Consider the following 27,985-nt stretch of genomic DNA (forward strand, 5'->3'; position numbering starts at 1 on the left):
CCCCTTCAATATTATATAAAAAAAAGGCAGTGTCCATGTTTTGCTACTGGATACCTGAAATATATGTTGTATCAAAAAGTAAAATAGAGGATGCATAATGGCACTATGTTACAGATTCTGTGAAAGTCTCATTCAATTTCATGCAGTGGTATACGAGGGGTTGAGGATAAGACTTGGGTACCCCAAAACATAAAAAAAAAACCGACGGACGTACAGACAATAGGACATTTGTACGTCCGTTTGTCCGTTCGTAAGGAGTGATTAGGAGGATTAATACTTACACACATTCTTTATTACATCATGCCAATGTGACCTCCTATTGTACATTTTGATCTGATTCTTATTTCGGGTCTCCCAGAGCAAAGCATGGAATTCGCCATTATAGTCATATGGGAGGCGGAAGTATCATTTAATGAGCTTAGAGCTCACAGTGCCTCTTATTTGGTATTGAATCGTAACAATTAAATAAAGCAAATAAAAAAAATTTATTAGAATTATTAGAATTTCACAAATCACAGAGACTTCTCGTAATACAGGTATTTTGATTGATACCTGGGTAATTTCTTGCCAATAAAATTATAACATATATTTAAATATTACGCAGTTTCTTGCCAATTATTACAAATATTTAGATAAGCCGTCATTTATCCTATACTAGTAGATCTCTAAAATGTGTGATAAGATTTTATCTACTCCATTACATGTATTATGAATCGTTGGTTGACCGTATTTCTAATTCTTCAGACCATCGGGACGCTATGTGCTATAGGTAAGTTTCAATAATTTTAAGTCTTATGAAGCCAGATGCTAAGATGAAACAATCCAGAAATTAGAAAAATTTACTGCATTTACATCTTCAAACGAAACTTTTCGAAAAAGAAAGAAAAGACTTTCAGAATATCTAGAAAACACATCAAAATCAAAGAAAGATTTTTAACTTCCTCTGAAGTTCTAGACATTTTCCGTACAGCATAACCCACTTCGCTGAAAACCCAGAGAGCTTTTTGCATTTTCCAACTGATAAGCAATCATAAGGCAAATGAAATCTGCATGACACAAAAATATTTCTTTTATAATTATCTGTTTTTTGTAATAATTATATGGAAATCTCTGAAATAATGACATAATCTGATTCTTTTGTTATTAGCACAATGCCCAATAACGTGGATAAGGGACGGAAAGAAATGTTACTATTTCAGTAACGTAACCTTAACCTCTGAATTAGCCACGGTAAATTTTTCTTTAAAAAAAAAAAAGAGGAAAAATGATTTCAATTTTTTAAATGACATTTTTATATCTTTTGAAAACATCGTCATACAAATCATTTCTGTATCTTTGAAATAATATTTTTCTGATTTGTTGGTTACAAATAATAGTTTTCTAAGGATTCACTTTCGTTAAGCAGAGCGCCTGTTTAAGTTACGGAGGAAAATTGGCCGAGCCACAGACGTCAGAGGAAATTGCATTTCTAGGAAGCCAAGTGAACAGAATCAGTAGGGACATTTAACTTTGATTTAAAAAAACATCCCAATGTATTCATGATTTTTCAAGGGTTATTTACATTGATTACTAGTACTTGTTTCTGTATCAAGTTTCAAGTGATGCCATTTCTATGGAATCGTGACTATGAGAAGGATATGAAGATAACGAACAGTATCCAATATCAAAGTCCAGAGCAGAGCAAACACGGACCTCCGAACATCAGATGTGGGATCAGGTGCCATGGAGGAGTGAGCATCCCCTGCTGACCGGTCACACCCACCGTGTGCTCCTTGTCATGATCAGGAAATAACGGAAAAATCCGTCTTCAATTCAGTGTATAAATAATGGACTAACGATTAGTATGAAAAACCTCAGTCAGCATTTGACTCAATGATAAATTGTATTTGCTAACAAGGTCATTGTATCAACCATAGAACTTACGAAACGATGACTTTAAACGAGACTGCTGATATTTTTGTTTCATCAACTTGCTTGTCAATAATTTACCTCGTTTTAGAAATTGTTCAAACGTAGAACATGCTCTTGCGTATTGAATCATCTGAGATATATATACTACGTATGCAGGTAATGAAGGTGTAAGGGAAGTTGACGATAGAAAGGTTTAAGACATTACGTTTATCTTATACATGTAGCTTTGTTGTTAGATTACCATTTTCAAGTAAAATATCCAAGTATGAAACAGATGTGTCAAACTCTGTGGATCTTTTATCTCAAGCTCACCAGGATATATCGTATCGACGTAGGAATGGAAATTACCATTGTTAATTGACAATACGTCGTCGATATAATTATCTAAATGTCGAGTTGAAGGCCACAGCGTGTTTTCTTCTTTTCACGCATAATATTTTGCACAAATTCTGCTTCATATGAATATAAAAATAGGTCTGCTATTAACTATTTAGAATCGTGATAATTTTTAATAAATAGGAAAGAGTTTTTGTTAGTATTAAATTTTTTGGAAAAATATGGATCTTTCCTCGTTATAACCTTTTTTAATATAAATTTTAAAACAGACAACGGATACTTTTACATCGGAGTAGATGACCGAGTTCAAGAAAACAACTGGGTGTACACTTACGAGTAAGTTAAATTTTGAATATATTTTAATATTTGATTCGTTTATACATAGTAGTTTGTTTCATCTAATTCAAGCAATGTATTGCAGTCAAGATTAAATAAATTTTATTTATTTCAATTGCATGTAGTTTTGTAATGTGTACATTTCGTTTGGAACGTAAAGATATGTCGACAAATATTATCCTTTTCTTAATTGTAGTCAAACTAGCGTTCTTACGTCTGATTGGGGGCCTTCTGAACCGACTCAAACGACCTACGAAAACTGTGTCGTTATAGCAGAGAAGTCAACAAACAAAGGTCACTGGGCGGATGTGGACTGTAGCAGACACGAGCATTTTGTCTGTGAAAAAGGTCAGTTATTTTGTATACCCAAATAAGTAAAAAATATATAGATAGTTAAAGAAATTTTTAAGGAAAATTTTATTCTCCTTATAAAAATCGAATATGGTTTTCTTTTATTAAGGACCATGTCCTCTGGGATGGATAGACTTTAATGACCGATGCTTTTTCTTCAGCAAGACCGTGGCGAATTTCAGCACGGCCCAGGTATCCAATTGTATACTTAAGATAAGTTGTGCAGTAAACCACAAAATAATTAATTACTTTCGTAACAACTTAACTTTGGAAAATGTATTAAAACTTTAATTCTTATTTTTAGGCCATCTGTCTCTCATTAAATGCTGGACTTGCTGAACCTGTATCAGTAGAGGATAATAGTTTTCTGGGTACACAAATTAACAGAATTGGTAAGATTTGTTCTTATGGTGCAAACTACAATTTCTTTCAATGAGAGCTAAAATGCTACTAATAAATTTGGATCAAAAGATACAGATATTCCATGTTTGTTCCACTGGAGTGAAAGAAAAAAAAATTATACATATGATTTTGGGCTGAAGATCGACCTTGAATATGACATATTTTTCATTTCTGTTTACCAAAAAAAAATATACACGAGATAGAAATTCTTTCTAAGTTTTTTTTTAATACTATATAATTCATCCAAATTAAGGTAGTGGATATTTCTACATTGGAGTCCAGGAGGTGCCCGCCCGACACTCGTGGGTGTATTCGAGTTCTAGGGAACCTGTAGAAACCGCAGATTGGGGAATGGGTGAGCCCGACCCCGCAACCAATGAAAACTGTGTCCTTATTGCAGAGAAACCCACCAACAGAGGGCACTGGGCGGACGTGGAGTGTTCACGACTGGAACATTTCATTTGTCAAAAAAAGTAAAGTGAAAGTGTAACACTTAAAAAGAAAATGTTGGTAAAAAAAACTCAACATGCAATACACTGTACTTGAGATACAAATCTCTTTTTTTAAACTTCAAATCATTCAAATGCCAAATGATGTCATTTTATCACAGTATTGAAGGAAAAATCAGTACTCACAGTTCCCTTCTTGTTCTGTTTCAAAATCTATTTTTATTTAACTCACTTCATCATAAATTGATTAAAATTATACCCAGTCATAACTTCTTGAGAAATGTGTATCCAGTGTTTTGTTTACCCTCATTGTGTGAGAGCATATACCTTCAACATGGAAAGCATTAAAAAGTTTTAAAATTGCGTTATAAATATATACGCTCGTTTTCTGTTATTTCAGCTCACGGGAGACAATTCCTGGTATTATTGGCTGACGATTGCTGGTGATTCAGTTCTATTTTTTTTAAATAAAGAATAAAATTGTCAGTTTCTTGACTCAAATTAATTCATTCACTGCTACTTTCAGCACAGAAAATAATGTTAATCAAGGATGAAAGAAATTATTTCAATGAATGTTATTTCAAGTTCTATATGAAAGAACTATTCTGAAGTATCCATTCTAGAACTAACATTTACTCAAATCTGGATTGGGTAACATTTAAATTCCAAAATAATTTTGGTCATTCATCTGGAAAGATTCAGCATAAGAAGCAAGTCTAAAAGATGACAGCATCTTTGCAAATTTGAATAGGATAAGACTTTCCGTACGCTGAGAATGAATATCTTAAATAAAGAATTGATATTTTACCCCCAAACTGGATGGTTAGATCCAAAATCTGAAGCAACTCTGGTAGCTTTTCTCTTTTGGTTTGGTCCACATGAGGCTTATGTATTACAGAATGGAATACATAAAACTTCTATCTTCATTCCTCTGGAAATTCAAGGTTTATTCCAACATCTGAAGCAAGTCTGTAGTTTGCATCCTTGGGTGCATCATTCAAGTAGTTTAATCACAATTAGACCTCTACCTACATGTAGATGTACTGGTAAATGAATCCACTCTAATGTCTTTTCCCTATTCACTCAACTGTGATATATGGCCAGATCTAGAACTAGAAGGTCTGGTAGTGAGGATCCCAAGATGTATCATACACTCAAACTTGGTGCAGGTAGGACTCACTGATACATTGAAATGAACTGTTAGAAAAATATAACTTGTTCCTTCATCCCAAAATACATTTGGAGTCTAGCATCCGAAGGGAAATCTAATAGCTTTCATACTAACATAATTCATATGCAGGTTTAGTCCATCAGACCTAAAATGATATGGACCTTCTCTTAAAAAAACTTTTTCAAGGTCACTCTTTTGGAAAATGTAGCTCAGAACCTGAAGCAAGTCTAGTGATGTGCACCACTATCATCCTAAGAGTTTGGTGCAGATAAGGTTTATAGTTAATTAGGAATGAGAATTGCATAAAACACGTAAACCTGGCAAATCTTGTGATAAAAACATTGGCTGAATATGATTTATCTGAAACCTTAGTACCACAAAGAAACATACTACATAGTTACATTATCCATTCATGTAAGATTAAATTCGGCATATAATTTCTTGGTTAACAATTTACTGCAACTACTTTAACTATTTACCGACTCCGAGGGTTTTTACACATACATAAGATCTTCAGCCTTCGTTGAGGGAAGCTAAAAATGTTTTATTGGGTATTAAACAATTTTCAAATACCAAAGTTTTGTTTATTGAATAAAAATGTTACCATTTCAAAGTGTTGAAATATAAAAAAAATACTCCCTGATCTATTGAGAGAGAGAGAGAGAGAGAGAGAGAGAGAGAGAGAGAGAAACTATCCTGTTGAAAAAATTAAAACAAAACAATGGACATGTAAAAAATAGAAAATTCAATGTTTTTTTTATCTAAAATGGAATTATTTCTCACTTGTGTGACAGGATATTTGATATTTCACTCTTACTTTGCAATCGTGAACATATAAAAATCCACTCGGGAAATAAGTCCAAATTCAACGATAAAACATTGAATATCCTCTTTATTAAAATGTTTGTAGATAAATTGTATGCAGTTTTGATGAAATACTAGTAGTTATGAGATACTTACTTGAAAACTGCCATCCAATGTTTTGGTAAATGTACAGCAGCAAATACTTTGATTTATACTCATTATTTGTGAAAGCAGCAGCATACCTTTTCATATTCTTGTTGTATTTTAAATTGTCAACTATGTACAGAATTTAGTACAACTGGTGTAAAAACAGTTTTATTAAAATTGGAAACCGTTTTCTTTGTGTATTTTTTTATTAGCTACATGAACCATCTTTGATAGAAATGTCATCTAGCGCCACATCACCATGAAAACTAGCTCCTCTGGTTGGCTGAAAATCTATTTTATATGGGTGGTTTTGTACAGGTATGGTCATCCTTGCTTCGATCCATTTAACTCCATGATTTCCAGTCTGATGAAAAATGTTGGAACTACCGCCATTTGACGGCTAAAATAAAAAAAAAGGTTTAATTTCATACAATTTTTTTTCTCAGAAATTTGTTAATCGAACCGGTTTGTGACTTTTTTTCATTATCTTATGATAAGATAATATGAACTCAAACAGCATCCTTTTTGATAAATCAGTATTTTTATAATTGTATTTAATTTGGTAATTTACTGCATATATTCATAAAAATAATCACATTTAATACTGTTTTCTTGATGTAGATTCGTTTTTAAGGTTCAAATTTATTTAAAAGTGGGAGGGGTGTAAAATCAAAATACCAATGCAATCTTTTTACCTCTAAAAAATAATTTGCTTTTATTAAAAAGAAGTTTTATTGTCTCGAAAAGTAGAAGAAAATTTAAACAGACAAAATACCTCAATGAGTACATCTAGACTCCCCATATCCACTCCATTCATATTGTACCAAAAGTGCAAGCATGCCTCTTGGTTAGCAGGTAACTCGGGAGATACAAATGAACCTTTTAAACCAGAACTGCCTCCGGAAGTCTCCACAAATATATAATACCCAGTGCCTGGACAATGCGGAGAAATTTAAGCGGAGAAATTTAAGTTATTCGAAAAAGAGAAACTAGTCAGTGTTGGATAGATCTTTCTCAATATTTAATATAAACAAAACTTCAAAGTTCAAATAAAATTTTAAACTAATATGATGTGGTATGCATGAACGCTTAAAATATCAGAAAATAGAAATCCTGTGGCTAAAAAGAAATATCAATGGCTCCTTATCTCATATACATATTTTTTTTCTTTCTATTGAAAGGCATTGATGGGTGCCTGTATTAAAATGCATCAATACCTTTACTTTGAAAAATAATAACCTTACTAGTACATAAACAACGCCTTTATAATTTCTGTAATGAGCAAAAAATTGTCACAAAAACAAACAAACCTCTTTCATGGCAATGAGAACGATTAAGTTTTCCATGGAATTCCCCGGTTATCCATAATCCTTTAGATCTTACTTTTGTATCGGTCTAATATGTTTATAGACTTATCCCCGTGCGTTAGTCCGGAAACTAATTCCCCGTCATTTTTAATCCTCTATTTTTTTAAAAACTTTTGTATTGGTGTAATAAAACAGTTGAAAAGTATATCATTGAAGAAGTAAGCAAGATTCGGCTGCGCCTCGGGAAATAGTCTTGTCTTAGGGGAACTAGAATTTTGCTAACTCCCTCAATGATATACTTTAAATGTATACTAATGCCCGGCTGTGGATTGGTAAAAAAATACTGTTTTCTGTAATATTGTCATGACAGGATAGGTTATTGTTACCTTTGTTAAGGTCATTAGTATTACCGTGACAGGATGGTCTACTGTAATCTTTGTTATGGTCATCAGTATTATCATGGCAGGGTAGTTTACTTTTACCTTTGTTAAGGTCATCAGTATTATCATGACAGGATGGTTTCCTGTCACCTTTGTTACGGTCATCAGTATTATCATGACAGGATGGTTTCCTGTCACATTTGTTAAGGTCATCAGTATTATCATGACAGGATGGTTTCCTGTCACATTTGTTAAGGTCATCAGTATTATCATGGCAGGATGGTTCACTTTTACCTTTGTTATGATCAGTATTATCATAGCAGCATGATTTACTGTTACCTTTGTTAGGGTCATCAGTATTATCATGGCAGCATGATTTACCGTTACCTTTGTTAGGGTCATCAAAACAATGCTGTTACCTGTGGTGTGGTCATGGTTTACCGTTATCCTTGTTACGGTCATCTAAACAATATTGATACCTGTGGTGTGGTCATGATCCGGCCCCGTGTCTACGGAAGGTGTCACTCCTTTTATCCGAGTCCATTGCAAAACATACGTTGTATTATGTCTTGCAGCAAAACCCTGCCCTTGACACATATCCTTCTCGAAATTACAGGCAATACTGATGGCTAAAAACAAATGAAATATTTGCATTGAAAATAATTTTTAAAAAATTACTTTATATTGTTATTCTCAGAGTACTGAAATGTCAATTTTGAATTTAGAGGAAACCTAGAATTTTTGTACATTTTCGGCAAGAACACGTTCCGGTGTTGACATTAACATCGTCTATCCCGATATCTGAATGGTAGTTTGGACCACGCACAGACTCGATTTGGAGATTGTAATCGTGACCTTGTTGTTCCACAAGAAGACAAGCATTTTTCCATGCATCACCTTTGCTTCCACTTTCTTTCCATAGCTGACTTCGGGTATTCGTTACACAGTCCTACACAAAAACAAAATTACTTAATCCATACATATTACCTGTTATTCTTCTTTTTTTCTCATTTTGTCATTAAACCCCGCTCTCTGATTTCTATTTAGATAAATTTTTCTGATCAAGTGAAAAGAAAAAATCTTTGTTTGCAATAACCAAGCCAGAATTTTCAATTAAGCATTCATTTCCAAAGGCCAATGAATCAGTTTTAATTTTTACGTTTTTCTCGGATAAGAGAACTAGTTTTAAAATAATATTTTTCCACAGAGATACTGAGAAGTTTATGTGCCTGCATGTTGCACTTAAAGAAAATAATTTATCTGAAAATGAATACATAACAGAAATTATCCCTATACATAAATAACTGAAAAAAAAATGGATGAATTTTAAAATGGGCCATACAAATATTATATTGTAAACCTTACTAATATCAGATAACATATCTTATTGTGCAAGATATTGTCACTTACAGGTCTTCATGATAGATTGCAATATGACGTGACCTCTCACCTTTGCCATTATTCGCAGTGAGCCCATGCTAGAACCGTACATATGATACCAGAAGCTTAGACAGAACGGTTGATCAGAAGGCAGTGTTTTGTACTGTAGAACTGCAGTGTCATTCACTTGAACTGGACTGGATGCTTCCATATACATATAATAACCGGAAGCTGTCAGCAAACAAAAAAAAATCTTTATCACACACTATTTCTAATATGGTGCTCTTTTTAAGTACTTATGGGAAACTTGTTATTCAAGATATATCAGTAACATATGAAACGAATAAAAGGGAAAAAAACACAGTTGTATGTCTTAGCTCTGCATTTGAATAACTTTATCTACAATATGATCAGGAAAATATATTTCAACAGTGTCTTATCAACTGGCACAGACCATCATGTTGAACTTAAAAAAGCAATTTTAAAAGTCATTCTTTGAGCTAAATTGAATTTCCCCAGATTAGATGCATAATTATATTTACTAAAATTACTACATTTGATTACTTTTGACCAAGGAAAACACAAGCCACGTTCTTTTGATGCAGACGTTGCATACTTTTGATTATACATGAATGTATTTCTATTCATTGAAAAAAAAAATAATTTGATTTTTAGTGTACCTAAAATGACTAGGAATTAAAAATGTTAAAGTCCAAAGTAAATGTATCATTATTTTTTTTAAAGAAGAATAATTTTCAAACATAAGAGAAGAAAGATTTAACATACAGGATTCCAAATATTTTCGGATATGCTTACGTACTGGTTCCCAACGTATGATCAGTAGAAAGCCCTGTAGACCTAGAGGGTTAACTTCCGTTTTGGTGACAAATGATAATGAATGCAAGCAGAGAAAAAGACAGCTGTATTCCCAAGCTCTATTTTGAACGATTTCATCTTTTGCCCCCCCCCCCTCAAAAAAAAAACAAACAAATTCTTTTGAAAATGCTTACGTACTGGTCCCCAGAGTATGATCAGTTGAAGGCCCTGTAGTACTGGAAGGTGTACTTCCGCTTTGTCTCATCCAATCCCTGTCGTCTCCGGATGCTATATTCTTCCAATCACATGATTCCGTTGTAGTGTCAAATGTGCAAGTCTGTGTTTCTAAAAGACAAACCTTGTAAGTATTAGTTTTTCATGTTTCTGCTTCATATTAAAACAAAACTTGTCAAATATTATTTTAATGGATTAAACTACATTCTACATTATACAAATTTTCCAAAAAAACTGAAGTTACTGAAAGGAACTGATTAGATTGTACATCATATTAGGCAAGATTTAAGAATACACGATAACTGGATTTGACTACATGTAGTTTCAGACGTGATAAGTAAGAAAATTGTATTCACCGTTGACTACTAGTTTCACTTGACCTTCATCTCGCCCCATACTGTTAGTGGCAATACATTTGTAGGTCCCAGACTGAGCTTGTGTTACATTTGGTAAGATCAGAGTTTGTACATTTCTCTCGAATTTGCTACATGCACTTTCTTTGATCCATGTGATGTTAGGTTGAGGTTGACCAGTAACATTGCAATGTAACTCTGCTCTATCTCCCGGAAAACTCCGAATTGTTGTATTTTTGTTCAATACTTCTGGTTTTTTGTCAGCTAAAAATAATTTTGAAAATTAATTAATCTATTTGGGCATAACCTTTTATTTTAATAAGGCATGTTTTTTTTATGATAAATGATATTTTCTATCAATTAACTAACTAAATACCTGGATACGCAATAATTATTTGTACCTTTAAAATAATAGTAAATGTACATTTTACTGAATTTTTAATTATATGAATAAATTCCATCTACCAGGAGGACATTCGTTATTGGACAAAGTGACGTCATCAATGGCGACGTCAGAGGCGGAATTGCCTCGTTTTGCTTCAAAAATAATTTGTCGCCCATGAATATCGACAGGAATGTCGACTTTCGCCTGCATCCAACCCATCCTTGAACTTGTTAACTTCAGAAGAGTAGCCTCATCCATGCTACAAGCCTTTAAACAAAATATTTAAATTAATTGGTCATATTCTCTTGATTTCAGGTTAATAATGAAATTTTATAAAAGAGAACCACTCAGGTAGGGCAAAATATTGCTTAGTAAAACATTCAATTTCAAACAGTAAGAAACATTCTTTTTTTGGTACATGTAAAATATGCTAAATAACTTTTTATTTAATAAAGAGTGATATACATACATTGACAGTCATTTAGTGCATATTTAAGTGTAAATTATGCAAGATTAATATTTTTCACTAAAAGCAATGAAATACGAGATACTTGTACATATATTTGTTAACACAAATAATCATAACATCATTCATTCCAACTTATAGACAAAAACTAAAATTATAACTACTAAAATTCTCTATTTTTAGAGAACATAAAACCCACTTTAGTTTTAACATGAAGAGTAGCTCCTGATGCCCCGTCAATAAAATACCAGAAGATCAGGCAATGTTTCTGGTGGGCCGGGACGAAGAACGATTCTACTTGACCAGTTTGACCAGTTGTCATTGAAGCACTGTCTATGTTAACATAATAACCCTTTCCTCCTTCCAAAAACAAACCAACACTTCAAAAGCAATTTCATTACCTATTTAAAATTCCTTTAAAGTACGTAAGTAGATATGTTTATACATGTACATTTATATGCATGAATCGTTGTAGACTGTGGTGTTGCTATTAGAATTTCACATTTAAATTAAAAACTATGCAACTTTATCTTTTTAACCTTTTCCAGGGGTATGGTCTGTTGTTGGCGTCCTGAGGTAGCCCGTGTTTCTGGAGAAATCTACGTCATCTGATTTACTTTGATGCCAGCCACAAAGACCGGATTCAAAGTCACAGGAAATGACGTCAGGATTGTCTATGTGTAAATCATAACGGAAAATTTTACAATGAAAATTGTAAACTTTTCTTAATCAAGTACATGATCTTGCATGTATATCAACATATTTTTATGATTAGAATATGATAAATATTAAATTTACTATAGTTAACTGATTTTAGTGATTTACTTGTACATTTATTAAAAGGGAAAACCTGTAGTTGTGAGTGTGATAGTTTTAACTGCTGTTCCCAAGACGTTTTCTGCTGAACATTGATAGGTTCCGATATCTACAGGTTGTATCCTCTCCAGTTCTATCTTATCGCTAGATGTCTTGGAAAAATTGGCGAAGCAGCCATTGCTATCAGTCTTGGTCCACGTAATTGTGGCTTCCGGTTTTGTTGATGTAAAGCAGTCTAGCGTCACATTATCGCCGTAGTGTACCGCCATTGTTTTACTGCTTTCATAAAATTTTGGTTTATCTAGATAGAAATGAGCATATAATTATTATATAGATGTTTTCTCCTCCGTGGCACGCGATCCTACCTCTGATGTTTTAATTAAATGCCTGTGTTAGTTCTACTATAGATTTCTATTGTTTAAAAAGACTTTTCAACTTGAATACTGTTTTATCTTGATCAATATTCCATTGAATCTAATTTTCGCATCTCTTTAAATTTTAAAGTATATAAGTAAAAAGGTTTGAATATCTTTACATTTACTATTTAATTACCCATGCAGTCACAGTTTGTTCTACTTCCAGAAGTTCCACTCGGTCCAGTGTCACCTATGGCTCCTTTAACACCCTTCTCACCTTGATTGTAAATATTTAATTACAAAATCGTTTGAACGTACTGAACATTTCGCCCTAAATGATTGTTTTATCTTTCTCTGAAATTTGATTATTCCATTTTGTTTCAAAATGAAATCAATCTCAAAAAATTATATGATTTAAAGTTCCGTGTTGATGAGTTAAACAAAGACCAATTAGAATTTTTTCAATAAAATTGAAAACATAAAAATAATTTGCAAAATTTTCAGCAGATCTTTAATTAATCACACTCACAAAACCAATTACCATAATGGCAATCAAATGGTGAATACAAGGCTAATTTAAACCACTGACATAGATACAAAACTGTTCTGCAATTTTTACAAGCCCGTTGATATTAATGGTCTTACCTATGTTACCAGGTTCCCCTTTAGTACCTTTGGGTCCATTCAATCCAGGCTTCCCTATGGGGCCCGTCTGGCCTTTATCGCCTGGTGCCCCTTTAACACCATTTACTCCCGGTTCACCTTTCGCACCCACTATCCCTACATCTCCTTTATCACCAGAGATTCCCCTGTCTCCTTTTGACCCATTCACATTTCTTGGTCCCAAATCTCCTGTATCTCCCATAATGCCTTTTTCGCCTTTTTCTCCCGGCATTCCTTTTGTGCCATCAAAGCCCTTATTTCCTGGCATTCCTTTATTTCCGGTCTGGCCCTTGTCGCCTTGAAAGAAAATCAATTATAAATTGTTGGCGTACATTTTAAATTTTTATTATTTATCTCAACAGGGGAAAAATTGCTGCAAGACGTATTTTTATTTTCAAATCATACCATATTTTTTGTTTAAAAAAAAGTCTTACCTTTTTCTCCAGGAATACCATGGTCTCCTTTCAGTCCTAAAGAATTAGGAAATCAAAACAAGTTACCGATAAGCTTATATATTGTTTTGTATTGTTTTTTATTTTGTCTTTAAAATACATGTAGTTTTATTCTGGATGTTATACAGGTGGTATGTTAATTAGAAGTAAGTGAGATGTAAAAGCACAGATATTTATTCTTCTGCGCCGATAAACTGAATGTAGATTTAAAAGAAAAAAAATCAGATTTTATTCGCAGTGTGAAAAACTTATGATTGCAAACTTATCAGACCATTGTACATAGTTAGTAATCAAATAATTGTACAGTTTCAGCTAGTACGCATTTTTGTAGATATTCTATTTTAATGTTAATGTATTAAGCTTTTGTACACATGTAACATGTACATATTTATTATATACTTTAAATTCAGAAATTAACTATATATCCGGACTCCTGTAAAATATTGCAAATGTACCTTTAATACAAATAATTGTATCAGGAGTACAACGTTCCAACAAAAGCTGCTCCTGAAAATAAAAATATAACATACATGTATGACGGAAATTAATTTTCATTATTGTTAGCAATTTACTGCATGCTTGAATTAACTCATTTATTAAAACACCTTTTGTTATGTAACTTTTGTTATTTTTGGTTGTTTTATAGCAAAATATCAATAACGTAAAATTTGAAAACAATCTTATATGTAACCATTGCACGTCCAAAGTTTTTTTTAAAACTTATCTATTATTTAACATATTTTGGACAGTTATTTTCGTTTTATTGAATAGTGTCAGATACACTGAAGAAAGAAACATAATGAATGAGTCTATGAATTCTTAATTATGCGAATGTCACAGATAAAACTACGACGACACGCTAAAATCACATCCAATCCCAAATGATTCCCACTTATCAATGGTTGTAAATACATATGCTGGATATCACATTAGAAATTGAATTTCAAGTTGCAATGTTCTATGTAGATTTCATTGATCCAGGGGCGCATTTAGCAACATTTTCTTCACAGGACTCACATTTCTTATGTTTTCTTTTTGGCATCTCCTGATTTTTACTAATTTTCCCCACATACATTGAAGATTGCACTGATTTTCACAAATCAAGTGCCTTGGGTACTGTTGGATGTTTGGATAGCTGATTATCTTTTTATGTCCATTTATCAGTAGTTGATTGCTTATATCTTCTCAAGCATTATACACGTATGACCTTTCGTCTGCCATACTGCAAGAAGATTAGAATGCAAAATCTTTCCTTGCATCTGATCATGACAAGGAACACACGGCCAATGTGACGGATCGACAGGGCAAGTTTAATCCGCATAGAAACCAGATCCTATGTCTGATGTTTTAGAGGCTAATGTGTACTCTGCTCCAAGTTTATATTGCTTCGAAAGACTCATGAGCTGGATTATTGTTGTTTACTTTCATACGTTTCTTGTATTTCATTTCAAACGTTAATACTGAACATATTTAAATACATCTTGTTCTGGTGGGCTCGTCATTTGTCATTTTATTGTTGTCTTTTTGTAATTAGGTATTTTTGTTGAAGTTTCTATTTTTCTTTAAAAAAAAATTATTTTATGCTACATGTATATGTACTTTGTTCCATTCGGCTTCGAAAAACTGTTTCCTGTTTTCACTTACTCGTAGATTCCATATGTTCTTGGCCAGCTCAGAGAGCAAAATATAACTTTACTGGAAAAAGAAATGTATCCAACGTATTTGCGAAAATTCTTTTCCTAAGTTTCCTTTAAACAATTTGTCTTTTCCTTATCTGCTGCTATAACTTCTGTCTTCTTCAATGTCTAAACCTAGAGGACTGGTTTAAACTTTTGTTTTAGAGTCAAACATAGTTCTTATTCCATGAAAGATTTTGTCCTCAAAAAACGAATAAAAAAGCCTTTCTTGGCTCATATGATAAAAGATTTCAAATAAAGTATTTGGCATTTTTTCCACTGCAAACCTACTGCTCAGTTAAGCCACAAAACTCAAGCTTCTGTGAATTTCAGTATCAAACAATTCATGTTCAAAATTTCTTGAAACGAAAGTATGTGATTGTCTCCTCTGTTTATGCTACTGCCAAATTACGGAAAGTTTAAAAGTCCAGTTTACCGTTTGCTTCTGTATTTTAGATAAATCATTCCTTTTTTGTTATTTTCCAGACCTGCTTGATTCGAAGGTTTGGCAGATCTCGCGCCTTGCTTTCAACATCTTGGCTGTATCACGTGTTAGATTGAAATTAGAGTTAGAAGAATTCTCACTCTTATTATGTCACATAAGAAACTTAAAGTATAAAATATTTCATGCTTTTAGTCAAATAAAAACCAACTTTCTGTGAGAAAAAAAAGAACCTATCTCAGTCCAGTAGTTTTTTTCTCTTACAGAACATAGTTTTTGGTTTTCATCTTCTGCTTATCTGATTGAATATTCATAGTAACCTTTTATAACCAAGATACTCATCATAGTCTGTGAAATGGGTTACTTAATATATTCATAAAACCATGTCAAGTCAATTCGATTTTAACAACCTTCAAAGTACATGTAAAATATTCATCTCTTCCTTACATCGAATATTGCATTTCACTCTACTGTTTATGGTACATCATTTTATTTACCTCAAAAACAATTATATTTTACGCATGGTGTCATTTAATCTTATAACTGATTTACCTATAGTTTCGAAATAGCGTATTGACATTTTTAGATAAAATGTTAAATAAAGGCCATAGCCTATATTTAAAATGTACACAGCATTAATAATGGTATATTATTTACACTGCTTGAATCCCTTCATAAGTGCAATTCTATGTTCTAATAGTTTAAGATATTGATTTAAAAATTTCCATGTGTTCATTGTTTGATGTGTGTGTCTGGTTTTTTTTTCAGGAGAAAAAGAATTAAATTCAAAAACTTGAGAAGAAATTGTCAGCTTAAAGTAAAATATTAACATTTTTAAAATTTCAAATTAAAATTAAAAAAAACTTCTGTGTATAACAATTTTTTTTTAAAATAGGCATATAAAAATCACTTTTATTTAAGGTTTCTCCGTTTGATTTAAAAAAAAAATCAATATACACATAGAACAATTATGATGACAATTAGTTTATAACATTAATAATTTATTATCCTAACAACATGTTAATGTAACAGTTTTACGTAATTAAAGTGTTTAAAATCTGTTGGTACCTGTGCATGTACAAGGTCTTGAAAAAGTGTTGCTAAGGACGCTGTTTGGCGTTTCCGAAGCCTTTCACCTAATCCCGAATACTTCTGATCAATATTCAGCAATAAGTCAGTTATCTGAAGAAGTTTCTCCTACAATAAAAAACAACATTTTACTCAAAATGTCTTTTTTCTTCAGCACTTGAATTTTAACAAGAAAAATTTATTGTTCAACGAAAGTCTTGATTCCCCAAAACTTATACATGTAAAAATTGTATAAAGATAATCATTATTGCTTCAAATTCTTAGAATCAAAATAAGGTACTCTTTCTTTAAGATGAAATCCACTGAAAGTGAATCATACCTTTGAATATTCATTGTTCTGACACGAAGCTCCCAAGGTCTCGACATTTTGACGCTTTACCAATAGCTTTCGCTCTATTTCGCCAATGTTCCTGAGTTGATGAATTGTCAGAGCCAGGAAAACTACAGTATTGACGAAAACGAACACCAGAATCACAGACGATAAAAACAAAGACTTTTGACGAGAAGATTTAGTCGGGACATCATACGTCACTTTATCGTCTGCCATAGTATTGCAACCTTATCAGGACTTCGCATTGTAATCAAAGTGAGTGAATCGTGATAAGAAATTCAGAAGAAATGGGACAATGAAGCGATATTTTTGTATTTCATAGGATTGCAATTGATACAGTTATCAGTCCTCATAAACCGCACGCCATATTGGTCTATATTATACAGCATCCATTTATGGTTGCTATCAGAATGCAGCCTTTAATAAGATCTTCTAATTATTATGGATGTTCCATTCAAACTTTTATATACCTTTTAAACATTCAGGTTAATAATGTAATTGAAAAGAAATAAAGAAACACACGTGAAACAAGCAATAGGGTGGTAAGCCTTGTTTAGTTCTTTTAATCGTTGGTTTAGCAAGTACATCCGTATGGTCAACAAGTTGTTTGTTTCTTAACTTTTTTGGACTTTAGATATCTACAGATCTTGAGAACCTTAACCCATAGGCCAAAATTCTTTTTAGTATGCAGAAAGTAGGTGAGAAATCTTGTCTACACATCAAATTAAAATGTTGATTTATATAAATATTTTGGCTTTGACATTAATAAACTTGACAAGTGTTCTTTCAAATCAATGAGGCAAGGGCGAGTTTGTGTAGAGGGAAGTGGAGCATACTGATAGTAATTTTTCAAATAAAAATGGTCAGCGGGAAATGAAACGTGCATATCAATACTTTATGTATATTTAGATGCAAGGAATAGGCTAGAAAGCCATGAAGAAGACGAAAACAACAAAAGCACTACAACTAAATGCTGATCATAACTCAACCCTTTTATTTGGAGTATTACATTTTTAATGATCTTGATAATCAATTTACCTGAAATTTGAAAAAAAAATATTTCGGACCACGGAAATAGGCCTTTCCAAATAAAAAAAAAACGTTTAAAATAGAAGGATTAAACGATATTCTCACATTTTACCAAATGATATATGGTAAAAGTTTTCTTTTTAAATCTAGATGTTGATGAAATTGCAGAATTCTCTTTGGTATGGATTCATTTTTTCATCAAAGTAATTTTCATTAGAGTTAGATTGATAAAACTCTGAATATTTAAAAATGCTTTTCACACACTTATGAAACTAGACAAGGTCATTATGTTATTAAAAAATTTCGATTTTAATTGACGCGCTTGCTTAAATCATGTTCAATCAGTCAATGTTAAGTAAAAATTATAAAAAAGAAGAAACATAATATTTCAAAGCCTTTTCGATCTATAAAGATAAAATTATTTACATGCTAAATAATTCCTAAGACAATTACTTTGAAAAACTCGATGTCTCACGAAATAGAATATTTTGTTTTGAAAATTTCTTTCATCTAGCCCTGTACCGAGAACGGAATTAACAATATTTCATCGTGATGGAAGAACTTCGATTTTCATTGTTAAAATTTCAATTTTGTAAACAAAAACGTTTTGTAGGTTATTTGCCATCCCTCATGGTACATTTTAGAGTAAAATAAGGTATCGACCAGAATTGATATTTGATTTTTAAACTTATTATCGCGTCCCTAATTTAAACTCGGGAAAGATGAGGAAGAATAGACGACAGTGAAACACAAAGATGACTAGTTCTCCCTGGAACTTTATATTTCTACATTTTTGTAAGTCAAATTACTTTTTTTCATTTTATGTTTCTGTCCTACTTTTAAAACGATAATTATCATAAAGATTGAAAATTTTAATTTAGATCAAAAACTGGTTTTTCAATGTTTTTTTTTTTTTAATATTTATTATACACATGTATGTTTTAAGAATTTTTTTTTTTTGGATATCATACAAATTTAATACGCTGTATACACAAATTCTTTGTTTAATTGGGAAGTTTTATTTCACTGTTACATCAAACAACAATTCAATCAAATACAAAATAGAGTCCTTAAACAATATTTTATTGGACTATCGTGCACAGGAAAATTGATTCAATGAGAAGTTGCTGTATTTCAAAGAGATTTGGCAATGGTTTACCCCCGACGTTTTTAGAAAGACAAAAATAACATAATTATTTTAAAAAAGTATATATATTAATTAATTATGCCTTAAATATGACTAATAAGTTTCATTCATTTTTACATTTTCTTACAAAGGGTTAACATTCATTTGGACTTCAAATGCATGCAATGTGGACATTCTAAACAGCCTAACGGACTCGGCATTCAGCGCCTCCACAGAAAAGACAAGTGCTGCTAACATAAAATCTAGTAAGCCTGGATATTGGACTCCATCTGCTAATGACAGCAACCCATACGTACAGGCAAGTCATTATTTTGTCTCAGTAAAGAAAATACAAGTATGAAGACATAATTTGAATCAACAAAAAATATACAAAACCAAAAATTCTATGACACAGATATAATTAATTAATTTTTGGCATGCTTGATAAAAAAGATGCATAATTCGTCAGCAAATCGAAGCAAATTTCTTTATGAATACTTTTAAAGAAAAATACCATTTTACCAATTGTTGAAAATTCATTCTGTCCCTTTTAAATTCAAGCTTGATGAGAGTGTAGTAAAATAATAAAAGGGATATCTGGAATAAAAGGTTGCGACATAGAGAAATTAAAATAAATACTCGTGCTAAAAAAAATTAACTCACGTGGGCATGTCAGGTAAAATTTCAGTAATTATTGCAACCATTCATCCTAACAAGGAAAGAAATATATTAAATTTTTTAATGAAATAAATTATTTATTATCGATCCGTTTTGCAATTCTTCTTCATAGGGAACCGATTCGGGTAATATAACTAAACAAATATGTTTCAAAAATAGACAGTTTTGCAACACAATGCACTAATGGAAATGTCAGTGCACTTAAAAAACTATTCCCAATTCTGATATTGTATTTTAAAAGAATATCAACACATGCACTGGTTGAAGGTACTATTACGGAAGTTAAAAAACTTGAACAGGGCTTAACATATTTTTTTTTTAATTTAACCAATCATTCGTTTTCTGACTGACGTTCTGTAAAGAATACTTAAGTATGATTTTTGATGTCTCGTACAAGTAAAGTTAGCCCGAATTCCATTTCTGAGAAATGGAATTTAATTAAGTATTTGAAAGAGTGTATTTACATGTACCAACTGCATTCCTTCAAAGTTAATTGATGTATAATTAATTATAGTATATATGGAAAATTATCAAACGTCAAATTTAATTTCTGAAAAAACGGAATAAAGCATGTTTCTCATGATTTTATATATACTGATATTAAGATATGCACGTCTATCTTTTTAATTCGATTTTCCTTCAAAGTTAATAATTTAAATTACTTTAAAAGAAACTAAAAGGGACAATGTAATGACACTGAAAAATAGGCAGACAAAATAAATTCTTATTTAGGCTTACAAAATAAGAAACAAAATATCGAAGCTGAAAACCTTCAAAATGTAGAAGAATCCCAGAATCCCAGAGTGACAAGAAAATTGCTGTTAAATATGGGTATTTGAAATACCCGATCGATGCATTGAGATGATATAAAATGAAAAATTACGGTGAAATCTTAAATGGTAAATGTAGATAAAGGTAATAATTAAGGACCTTCATTCTTTTCAGGCAACATTTTCAACCTCTCATAAATTTGTTTCACTGACACTCAACGGAAGTACAAATTCCTATGACGTGTTGTCCAGCTTTGACGGAGTTATTTGGGATAAACAGGTAAGTATCTTAAAACAATAATTCATTTTAATCTATTGAAATTCTTTATACTGGTAAACTTTGTTATCTCAACATTGGCGGAACTGTCGGAAAATGTCGAGATATCCGAGGTGTCGAGATATCAGTATCAGATATCGACGTCCTAGTTTATACTGCATAGAGATATCCTGTATACATTTTTGAATCTTTTTTATTTCTAGTTTTCTAGCCCTTGAATCACCTTTGTATTTTAGCGAGCGATATTGCATAAATCGTTATGCACGCGTATGTTTCAACTTTTTGTATTTCTTGACCACGTGACGATCAACAAATCGAATATTCTCCAAGAATAATAATTCTTTATATAATGTATAATTGACCATGCAAGCTGGACTCAGTTTAAGACCTCTTTTGATAGAGTTCGACAGCCAGTGCCTTCACTCTAACACCTACTTTGTATGGTTCTTACTTCCGGATCGTTCCAACTGGATGTGTGGGGGAATGCACAGTTAAAGTTGATCTTCAAGGGTGTGACTGCATAGCAGGTTTGAAACGAATTCTTAAAATATTTGGAGATAAAAAATTTAAATCAATATATGCTAGGACATGAAATGTACAAAAACAATATACAATTCACATTTATGTCTAATCATATATAACACATGTATTATAAATGAGGTAAGAACAGTCGCTTATTCAAAAAAAGTTGGAGAAACAAATATTTCGGTCACTTCTGTTTTATATTACGGCAATATTGCTTAAAAATAAAACACTGATAATCTAATATCCCAGATTGAGTCAGATTAATTTTTTCCCTTTTAAAAATAATCAGATGGCAGCATACAAACCGGTATTGTTACGTACTTGGAGCCATCATCGCTTTCTGAAAATTTTGTCTATTTATCTCGCAACTCCATACAAGAGGTCAGCTTCATAGTTCAAAGTTCGGGTACCGACCTCTCCATCGTTTCTTACCTCGATACCAACAGTACGGTGACCTCGTCCATGACCACCACCACAGAGGCAAAAGTCACACTTGATTCCTCCAAGTTTCCATCTCTCGGTACATACCTGCTTCGAACGGAAGTTCAGCCATGTAAAGGAACTGGACGAAATAAAGACTTGATTGTCTATCATGAAGAAATGATAGCAGGATTGGATGTAAGTTATAGATTAGTCTAATATTTTTAATTCGTATTTTACCGGTACCTAATTTTTATCCAATTTTATTTTTATGTCTTTGGAATGCTTCAACATTCAACAATTTTTTTTCCATAAAGTTAATTTTCACTATCATCATTCAGGTAAAGACTGCCTATGGGTCATACATACCTTTAGGCGAATTAGCTGAATTTTTCGTGTCCCTTACTTCTGGAACAAATGTTGAAATGGAATGGATGATCGACCATAATATTACAACATGCATAGAAATTCATAACGGGGAAGTTAGGAATGTCGTGAAAACATTTGAATTTACCGAAATGCGCATGTACAATATCACAGTTTTTGCAAGAAATGGTGTGACAGCGAAATACAAAACTATAAATGTCATGGGGATTCGGCGTCCCTCTAACTTTCAAGTTGAGACCACACCAGGGTTGTATCAGACGAGGGAACAGTTTAATATGACTGTATCAAACAATCTTACCATCGACGAGGTCATATCCATGGGAAACTTGTATTTAGAAGTCCTATATGGGAACGGGCAGAATGATACAATATATCTGAACCCATATTTCCAAGATATAACAGGCTTTAATAAAAGTACGAGTGGAAAGACATTTCTTTGTCAATACCTTATTCAAGGCAATTATACTCTTTCAGCAAAAGTGAGAAATAACGTTGGCTTTGAGGAATTTAACTTCACATTTTATGCATGGGACGAGCTAAATATGACACTAAATTCTTCATCATTGCAAACCATTGGGGAACCTACTGTCTTCACGTTCTTGGATCCACCAAACGCCGGATTCAGATATACAATTTCCTATGGGGATGGAAACGAGACAAACACTAATGACACGATTTACTACAGTGACTATAATGTTGCTCCATGGACGTTTGGTTACACGTCTCCGGCAGTTTACACCGTGATAATGACTGCTTGGAACCCTTTCCATGCCGTCGTCCAGACATACAACATCACCGCTCAACACCCAATTCCAACTTTGGAAATGAACCCGACTGGGGGAGATTTCCCGAGGGACGACGGTCTAGCTATTTTCTATATTACAATGACAGTAAATAAACCATCGCCAACGAATGTCACATGTAGATTTGATTTCGAAGATAAAGTATTTGAAGAGCCAACTACCTTTGATTATAACAAAACTGTGACAAAAACATATACGTACACGTTCAATGGTTTCTTTTTTTTCGTTTTTACTCCCAAGACAAAAACGGTGATTTTTGAATGTTGGAATCTAGTAAGCTCATGGAGAAGTGAAGCTACAGTCACCATTAGAGATTTCGATATTAATGACGTAGTTGTTAATCATCCGCCAGAGGTTGGTATGAATATGACTCTCAGAGGTAATGCTACAGAATTGCTGCCGTTTGGGGAAATTGGAAGCATTCCAGTGGTCGTGACATTTCGTGCTCAGTTGTACCAAATGAATTATGTTCCACCAAGAGTAAGATTTATATGGAAGTTTGGTGATGAAATTGATGAAAATTCCTTACTTGAACTTGATAGTCCAAGATTTGATTGTCCACACGAATATAAAGACAGAGGGTTCTATGAAGGATCTCTCACAGTAGAATACGGTTCTGAAAAAGCAACAATTCCATTTTCCATTAAAATGGGTGTAGCAAATTTTTCAGCAAATGTTTACGAAGGTAGTCCATCAAAAGACACGATAACTTTCACCACAAAAGATTTATTGGGAACAGCTGTCTACGAAGTTGATTTGATTATAGCACAACGTATATTAACAGGAACTTTAGGGAATCCCGTATCTACTTCTATAATCTACCCACATCGCGGACAATATTTGCCGAAAGTCATCGCAAGCAATGGAACGCTAACTGAGATACTTTATTTGCCATATCATGTAGGAATTGACTACGTTTTTGAGGGGATAAATATGACTGTTCCTTCAGAGCTGGAACTACCACCTGGACACGCGGTTTTTATTTTTGGAGTCCCAAACGGTGCTGATCCGGTATTAGACATAAGATGTGAATTTACTTCCGGTGATCGAATTGATAAAGCTATCCATTCAAGGACAAAAAATCTCACAGATGGCAATCCAATCATTTATAACTATCAATACCTCACTCTTGGATTTCATCTATTTAATCTTCATTGTAAGAACTTTGCCCATACTTATGTGAATTCTACAATCATTCTTGTTCAAAACGAATGTTTCTCCATCAATGGGATATTTGATCGACAGTATTCCAATCGAACGACTCCAATGATTGTTTTGACCTCGAAAGACATCGATCTTGCTAGCCGCATGTTAGTGTACTGTCCGGAAAGAGGACCGGACTACCGATGGACGTTTTATAACGTAACAGGCCAGGATGAAGATGTGTATGAATACACTCCGGTAGTCAAACCAACAGGATCCATCCGATTTGCGAAAGGCACCGTGCCTGCTGGCCTGTATAAAGTTAGCCTGAATGTTACTTTAGATGGAACCTGGATGCAAGAATACACTTTTGTGAAGTTTGAAAAACCAAAACCGTATGCACATATCGTACGAGGGTCTAAATACATCGCATCAGTGACGTCAGGAGAGATAGAACTGGATGCTCTGACGGAATCGTACGACGTTCAGGAGGGATACGGTTTTAACTCCGAACTCACTTTTACTTGGTATTGCAACACGTAAGTCATTTTTATTTCATTATATTCTTGTAACAATATATTGCAAGGACTTTATTTGACCTTTTTTCTTGAAAGAAATTTCTTTGTATTCCCTATGTTTGTATGCAGCATTGTGAGTCGTGTAACATAATGAAAATTACGGAGTCTGACATTTGAACAACCTTTATAGAAGTCCGGATTATCTTTTCTTGATTCTTTTTAAACACAAAGCAATCATTTGCTGGTCATTTTATTGGTAAAGATACTTGTATCTCTGTAATTCTCGACAATTTGAAGGTGCATGTTCTTTTGGAGTCTGTTGATGAGGCACGTATCAAGCAGCAGTTTTCCGAGGATTTGTTCAAGCTGACTTTGTCAAACTATTATTAACTGTTCTGGATTTTTTAGTGTCAAATAAATGATTTTCATTGTAAATTGAATTTGGCATCAGATACCATGTTATAAAACCGTCATTATAAAAAGTTCAAATAACGAACGGTGATTGATCAATAGGGTGACTTAACTACAAGGCTTAAAACACGGACTCCAATAAATGTCTGAAGGGAATCGGGTGTCTAGGAGGATAAGCATTCCCTGTTTACCGGTCAAAACCCGCTCTGGGCCTTTTCTTATTTAATTCTAAAGACATTTTTGTCTCTTTTTCATGGATCTTTTGATATATTAGCTTATTGAATACAACCGACTTAAAGGCGGGTCGACTTATGGGCGAGTATATACTAGCGAGTAGTTGTGTCCCAATATGAGTGAAAAATAAATTTTCCAAAGGCACGTTAAACAAACATTTTTAAGTGTTATTCTATTGTTGACTGTTATGCCAAGTAAAACAACGTTCTACAATGTAAAATCAAGCCAAACCAAAAACAATTCTAAAATAAAAGCATATCTACTTGTAGTATTCCATTTGGGTGCATCCAGTATGTCTGATGTATCCAGAGAAACAGTAATCCCTCAACAATTTCTTTTCAGAGTTCCGTCGCCGAATATCGTGCACTTGGACGAATTATATCTCAGCAACGGAGGCCGAAACTATTACATGACATATGGTCCAGGCCTTGATAGTGATTGCAGAAGTTTGTTTTCGGAAATATATCACAGTGTTTCAAACTCGTCAAATATCACTTCAGCTGGAAACACGTCAGAAACAGGAGGTAAAAGCATTTAAAACAATTCTGGTACACAATGTATATGCTATGACGAAGGCTCAAGCAAAATTAGATATTTTTTTTTATTTTGGATAAGGCCAAAACAGAAATTGATTTGAATTTCAAACGAAACACTTAAGTTGTAAACACATCAGACACTGGAGGTATAAGAATTTATACCTATTTATAGTGCAAAATCTTAGGGATATAACGAAAATTCAAGCCATGACGGATTTTCTGTTCATGATACGGCCAAATCGGAGACTGGTTTGAATGTTTTAAATAAAATCTAAAATATACTCGCACAGACAAGAAGCTTCCAATATTTCGTAAATCAGATTTTATGCAAATTAAAAAAAGGAAGTAGAATACAATAGCTTGTTGTTAGATCGTTAATTTTAACAAAACATAAATGGAACATTTCATAGGCATAAATGTGTTAAAATGCCATTCAGAGTAAAAAAAAAATATACATTTAAGGAGGCTGGGGGGTCAACAAATTAATCACAAATTAACCATAAGATTTAACTTATATTTTAAGATGTGGTATCTTAAGCTGTCAGCTATCATTTGGCAAAGAAAAAATTCATACATTTTAGTTTTAAAATTTGATCATTTTTGTATATCTTTATATGGAGCTCTTCATTTAAAGGAGATCGAAATAGTCTGAAAATGGCTGCCACCCCCCAGCCTCGTTAAAAGAAAAAACAATGAATACCAGATTTAATATTTCATAACCATGTCTACAGCATCTTCTCAACATTGTGAAATTGGACTAAATTATGATTTTCTTGCATGTATCACGTCTTTACAGAAAGTGTCTCTCCTTCTCACTTATTTATCTACAATAAACTTCAAATAAGAAAAACGTTCTTGCATATAATCAAAACTTTTGTTAAGTGAAATCCATAGTTAAATTCACGACCTACAAATTATCAGATTAGTTCCTTCGGTGGGTTGATTTCAAGCTTAAAGTGCGCTCTGAATCTTTTCGTTTCTTTCTGAATTAGACAGCTATGTACTAAGTAGTTCCTGGCCTAAACCTTACAGTCTAACGATCAAACTTAAGGTTTTCGAACAGTTCGGAGGTTAAAGAATCACCAAGATGGGTCCTATATATTGAATGGAAAAGTAGATCTAACATTTTTTTTTAGTTCGGGACATTTCTAAACTTTCAGAATGAAGTGAAGTAACTGTCATAGCTACCCTCTTTGAAGGTCAGTTTTAAGATGTCTGTATTCATTTTTCCATGCTAAGCTTTTACAGTAACAGTCCAAGAAATAAAACACATGCCAATACGCATGCGCACTCCAAACTTATAATTTGCTACAGTTTGTATATTATGTTGTAGTGTTAATGTAGATACGAATCATGTAGTGCTATGACAGTGGAATGGGTATTTTACTTTTGATCTTTCTTTTAAGGTGTGTTTGGTGCCGGAAAACAAACGATTCCCCTTACAGTTCCAAATGTCGGTTATATCATCACGGTAGCGGTAGCAAAGGACGAACTGACATCTTATTTTACACAACTTGTACAGGTCGTCTCCACTCTTCCTCATGATATCAGCGTTGTGTAAGTATACGACAGCGGTTGTGAACGGTCGTTCGACAGGGGACGCTCACTCCTCCAAGGCAACTGATCCTACCTCTTCCAGGGGTCCACGTATATGCTCTCTTCACAGATAAAATTGTTCATAGACTTTTTTTGAGATCTAAAACTGTTTGCTTTGCCCCTATTTTACATTGTGTTATGGATTTTTGATCTTGAATACTGTTCGTTATCTCCATATGTTTCATATCCCCCATTTTTCAAATTTAAAACCCCCCTTTTTTAGTTATTTAATTAGATATAAATTCCAACCCATTTTACTAATGATTTCTGAAAATTATAATAATTTCACTAGGTGTTCGATAAATTGTCTGGAGAAACATGCCGTGACATCGCCATTAAGTGTTACTGCCGTCTGCAACGATTGTGGACCAGAAACCTTACTGAAATATGAATGGCGTCTCCAACACTACCTAAACAGGACATACGAGGATATACCGTCGTTGATAAATATGACAAGCACACGTAAGCCTGTATTGATT

At 33.0% G+C, this 27,985-nt stretch overlaps 3 protein-coding genes across 3 annotated transcripts in view; 2 read left to right on the forward strand and 1 right to left on the reverse strand.

Annotated features, from left to right (window-relative positions):
- Positions 1 to 663: 663 nt before the first annotated feature.
- Positions 664 to 4,228, forward strand: LOC134273537 (macrophage mannose receptor 1-like). Its single transcript, XM_062755733.1, has 9 exons — positions 664 to 769; positions 1,148 to 1,230; positions 1,406 to 1,493; positions 2,517 to 2,583; positions 2,780 to 2,931; positions 3,044 to 3,126; positions 3,239 to 3,326; positions 3,590 to 3,809; positions 4,186 to 4,228. Exons 1-9 carry the CDS (start codon positions 709 to 711, stop codon positions 4,217 to 4,219), a joined length of 876 nt encoding a protein of 291 aa, XP_062611717.1. The 5' UTR covers positions 664 to 708; the 3' UTR covers positions 4,220 to 4,228.
- A 1,714-nt stretch (positions 4,229 to 5,942) lies between these two features.
- On the reverse strand, positions 5,943 to 17,269 carry LOC134273538 (MAM and LDL-receptor class A domain-containing protein 1-like). The gene is made up of 17 exons (XM_062755734.1): positions 17,042 to 17,269; positions 16,702 to 16,830; positions 13,971 to 14,022; positions 13,498 to 13,533; positions 13,046 to 13,360; positions 12,597 to 12,677; positions 12,079 to 12,345; positions 11,768 to 11,902; positions 11,428 to 11,588; positions 10,843 to 11,029; positions 10,381 to 10,641; positions 9,989 to 10,135; positions 9,045 to 9,205; positions 8,342 to 8,543; positions 8,074 to 8,223; positions 6,683 to 6,840; positions 5,943 to 6,307 (listed from the first exon to the last, which is right to left on the reverse strand). The coding sequence occupies exons 1-17, from the start codon at positions 17,267 to 17,269 to the stop codon at positions 6,116 to 6,118; spliced, it is 2,862 nt and encodes a 953-aa protein (XP_062611718.1). The 3' UTR covers positions 5,943 to 6,115.
- A 1,568-nt stretch (positions 17,270 to 18,837) lies between these two features.
- LOC134273545 (uncharacterized) overlaps positions 18,838 to 27,985 on the forward strand; it is a 29,678-nt gene continuing 20,530 nt past the window's right edge. The window contains exons 1-9 of the mRNA XM_062755738.1: positions 18,838 to 18,877; positions 19,361 to 19,527; positions 20,832 to 20,936; positions 21,334 to 21,460; positions 21,748 to 22,076; positions 22,220 to 24,750; positions 25,717 to 25,898; positions 27,317 to 27,467; positions 27,799 to 27,968. Coding sequence (XP_062611722.1) covers positions 18,838 to 18,877; positions 19,361 to 19,527; positions 20,832 to 20,936; positions 21,334 to 21,460; positions 21,748 to 22,076; positions 22,220 to 24,750; positions 25,717 to 25,898; positions 27,317 to 27,467; positions 27,799 to 27,968 — 3,802 coding nt within the window. The remainder of the gene's footprint in view (positions 18,878 to 19,360; positions 19,528 to 20,831; positions 20,937 to 21,333; positions 21,461 to 21,747; positions 22,077 to 22,219; positions 24,751 to 25,716; positions 25,899 to 27,316; positions 27,468 to 27,798; positions 27,969 to 27,985) is intronic.

This window comes from Saccostrea cucullata, unplaced genomic scaffold (genome assembly GCF_032062105.1).
Source record: "Saccostrea cucullata isolate Sc308-1 unplaced genomic scaffold, CSIRO_AGI_Scuc_v1 ctg560, whole genome shotgun sequence".
NCBI classification, from domain to species: Eukaryota; Metazoa; Mollusca; class Bivalvia; order Ostreida; family Ostreidae; genus Saccostrea; species Saccostrea cuccullata.

Coding starts and splice junctions, on each gene's coding strand:
- LOC134273537 (XM_062755733.1), top strand. CDS start 709: ATGAATCGTTGGTTGACCGTATTTCTAATTCTTCAGACCATCGGGACG. Junction 770..1,147: donor CGGGACGCTATGTGCTATAG/GTAAGTTTCAAT, acceptor TTTTGTTATTAG/CACAATGCCCAATAACGTGG. Junction 2,584..2,779: donor AACTGGGTGTACACTTACGA/GTAAGTTAAATT, acceptor TCTTAATTGTAG/TCAAACTAGCGTTCTTACGT.
- LOC134273538 (XM_062755734.1), bottom strand. CDS start 17,269: ATGGCAGACGATAAAGTGACGTATGATGTCCCGACTAAATCTTCTCGT. Junction 10,642..10,842: donor CAATAACGAATGTCCTCCTG/GTAGATGGAATT, acceptor AATTATTTTTAG/CTGACAAAAAACCAGAAGTA. Junction 9,206..9,988: donor TGATCATACTCTGGGGACCA/GTACGTAAGCAT, acceptor GTTTGCTGACAG/CTTCCGGTTATTATATGTAT.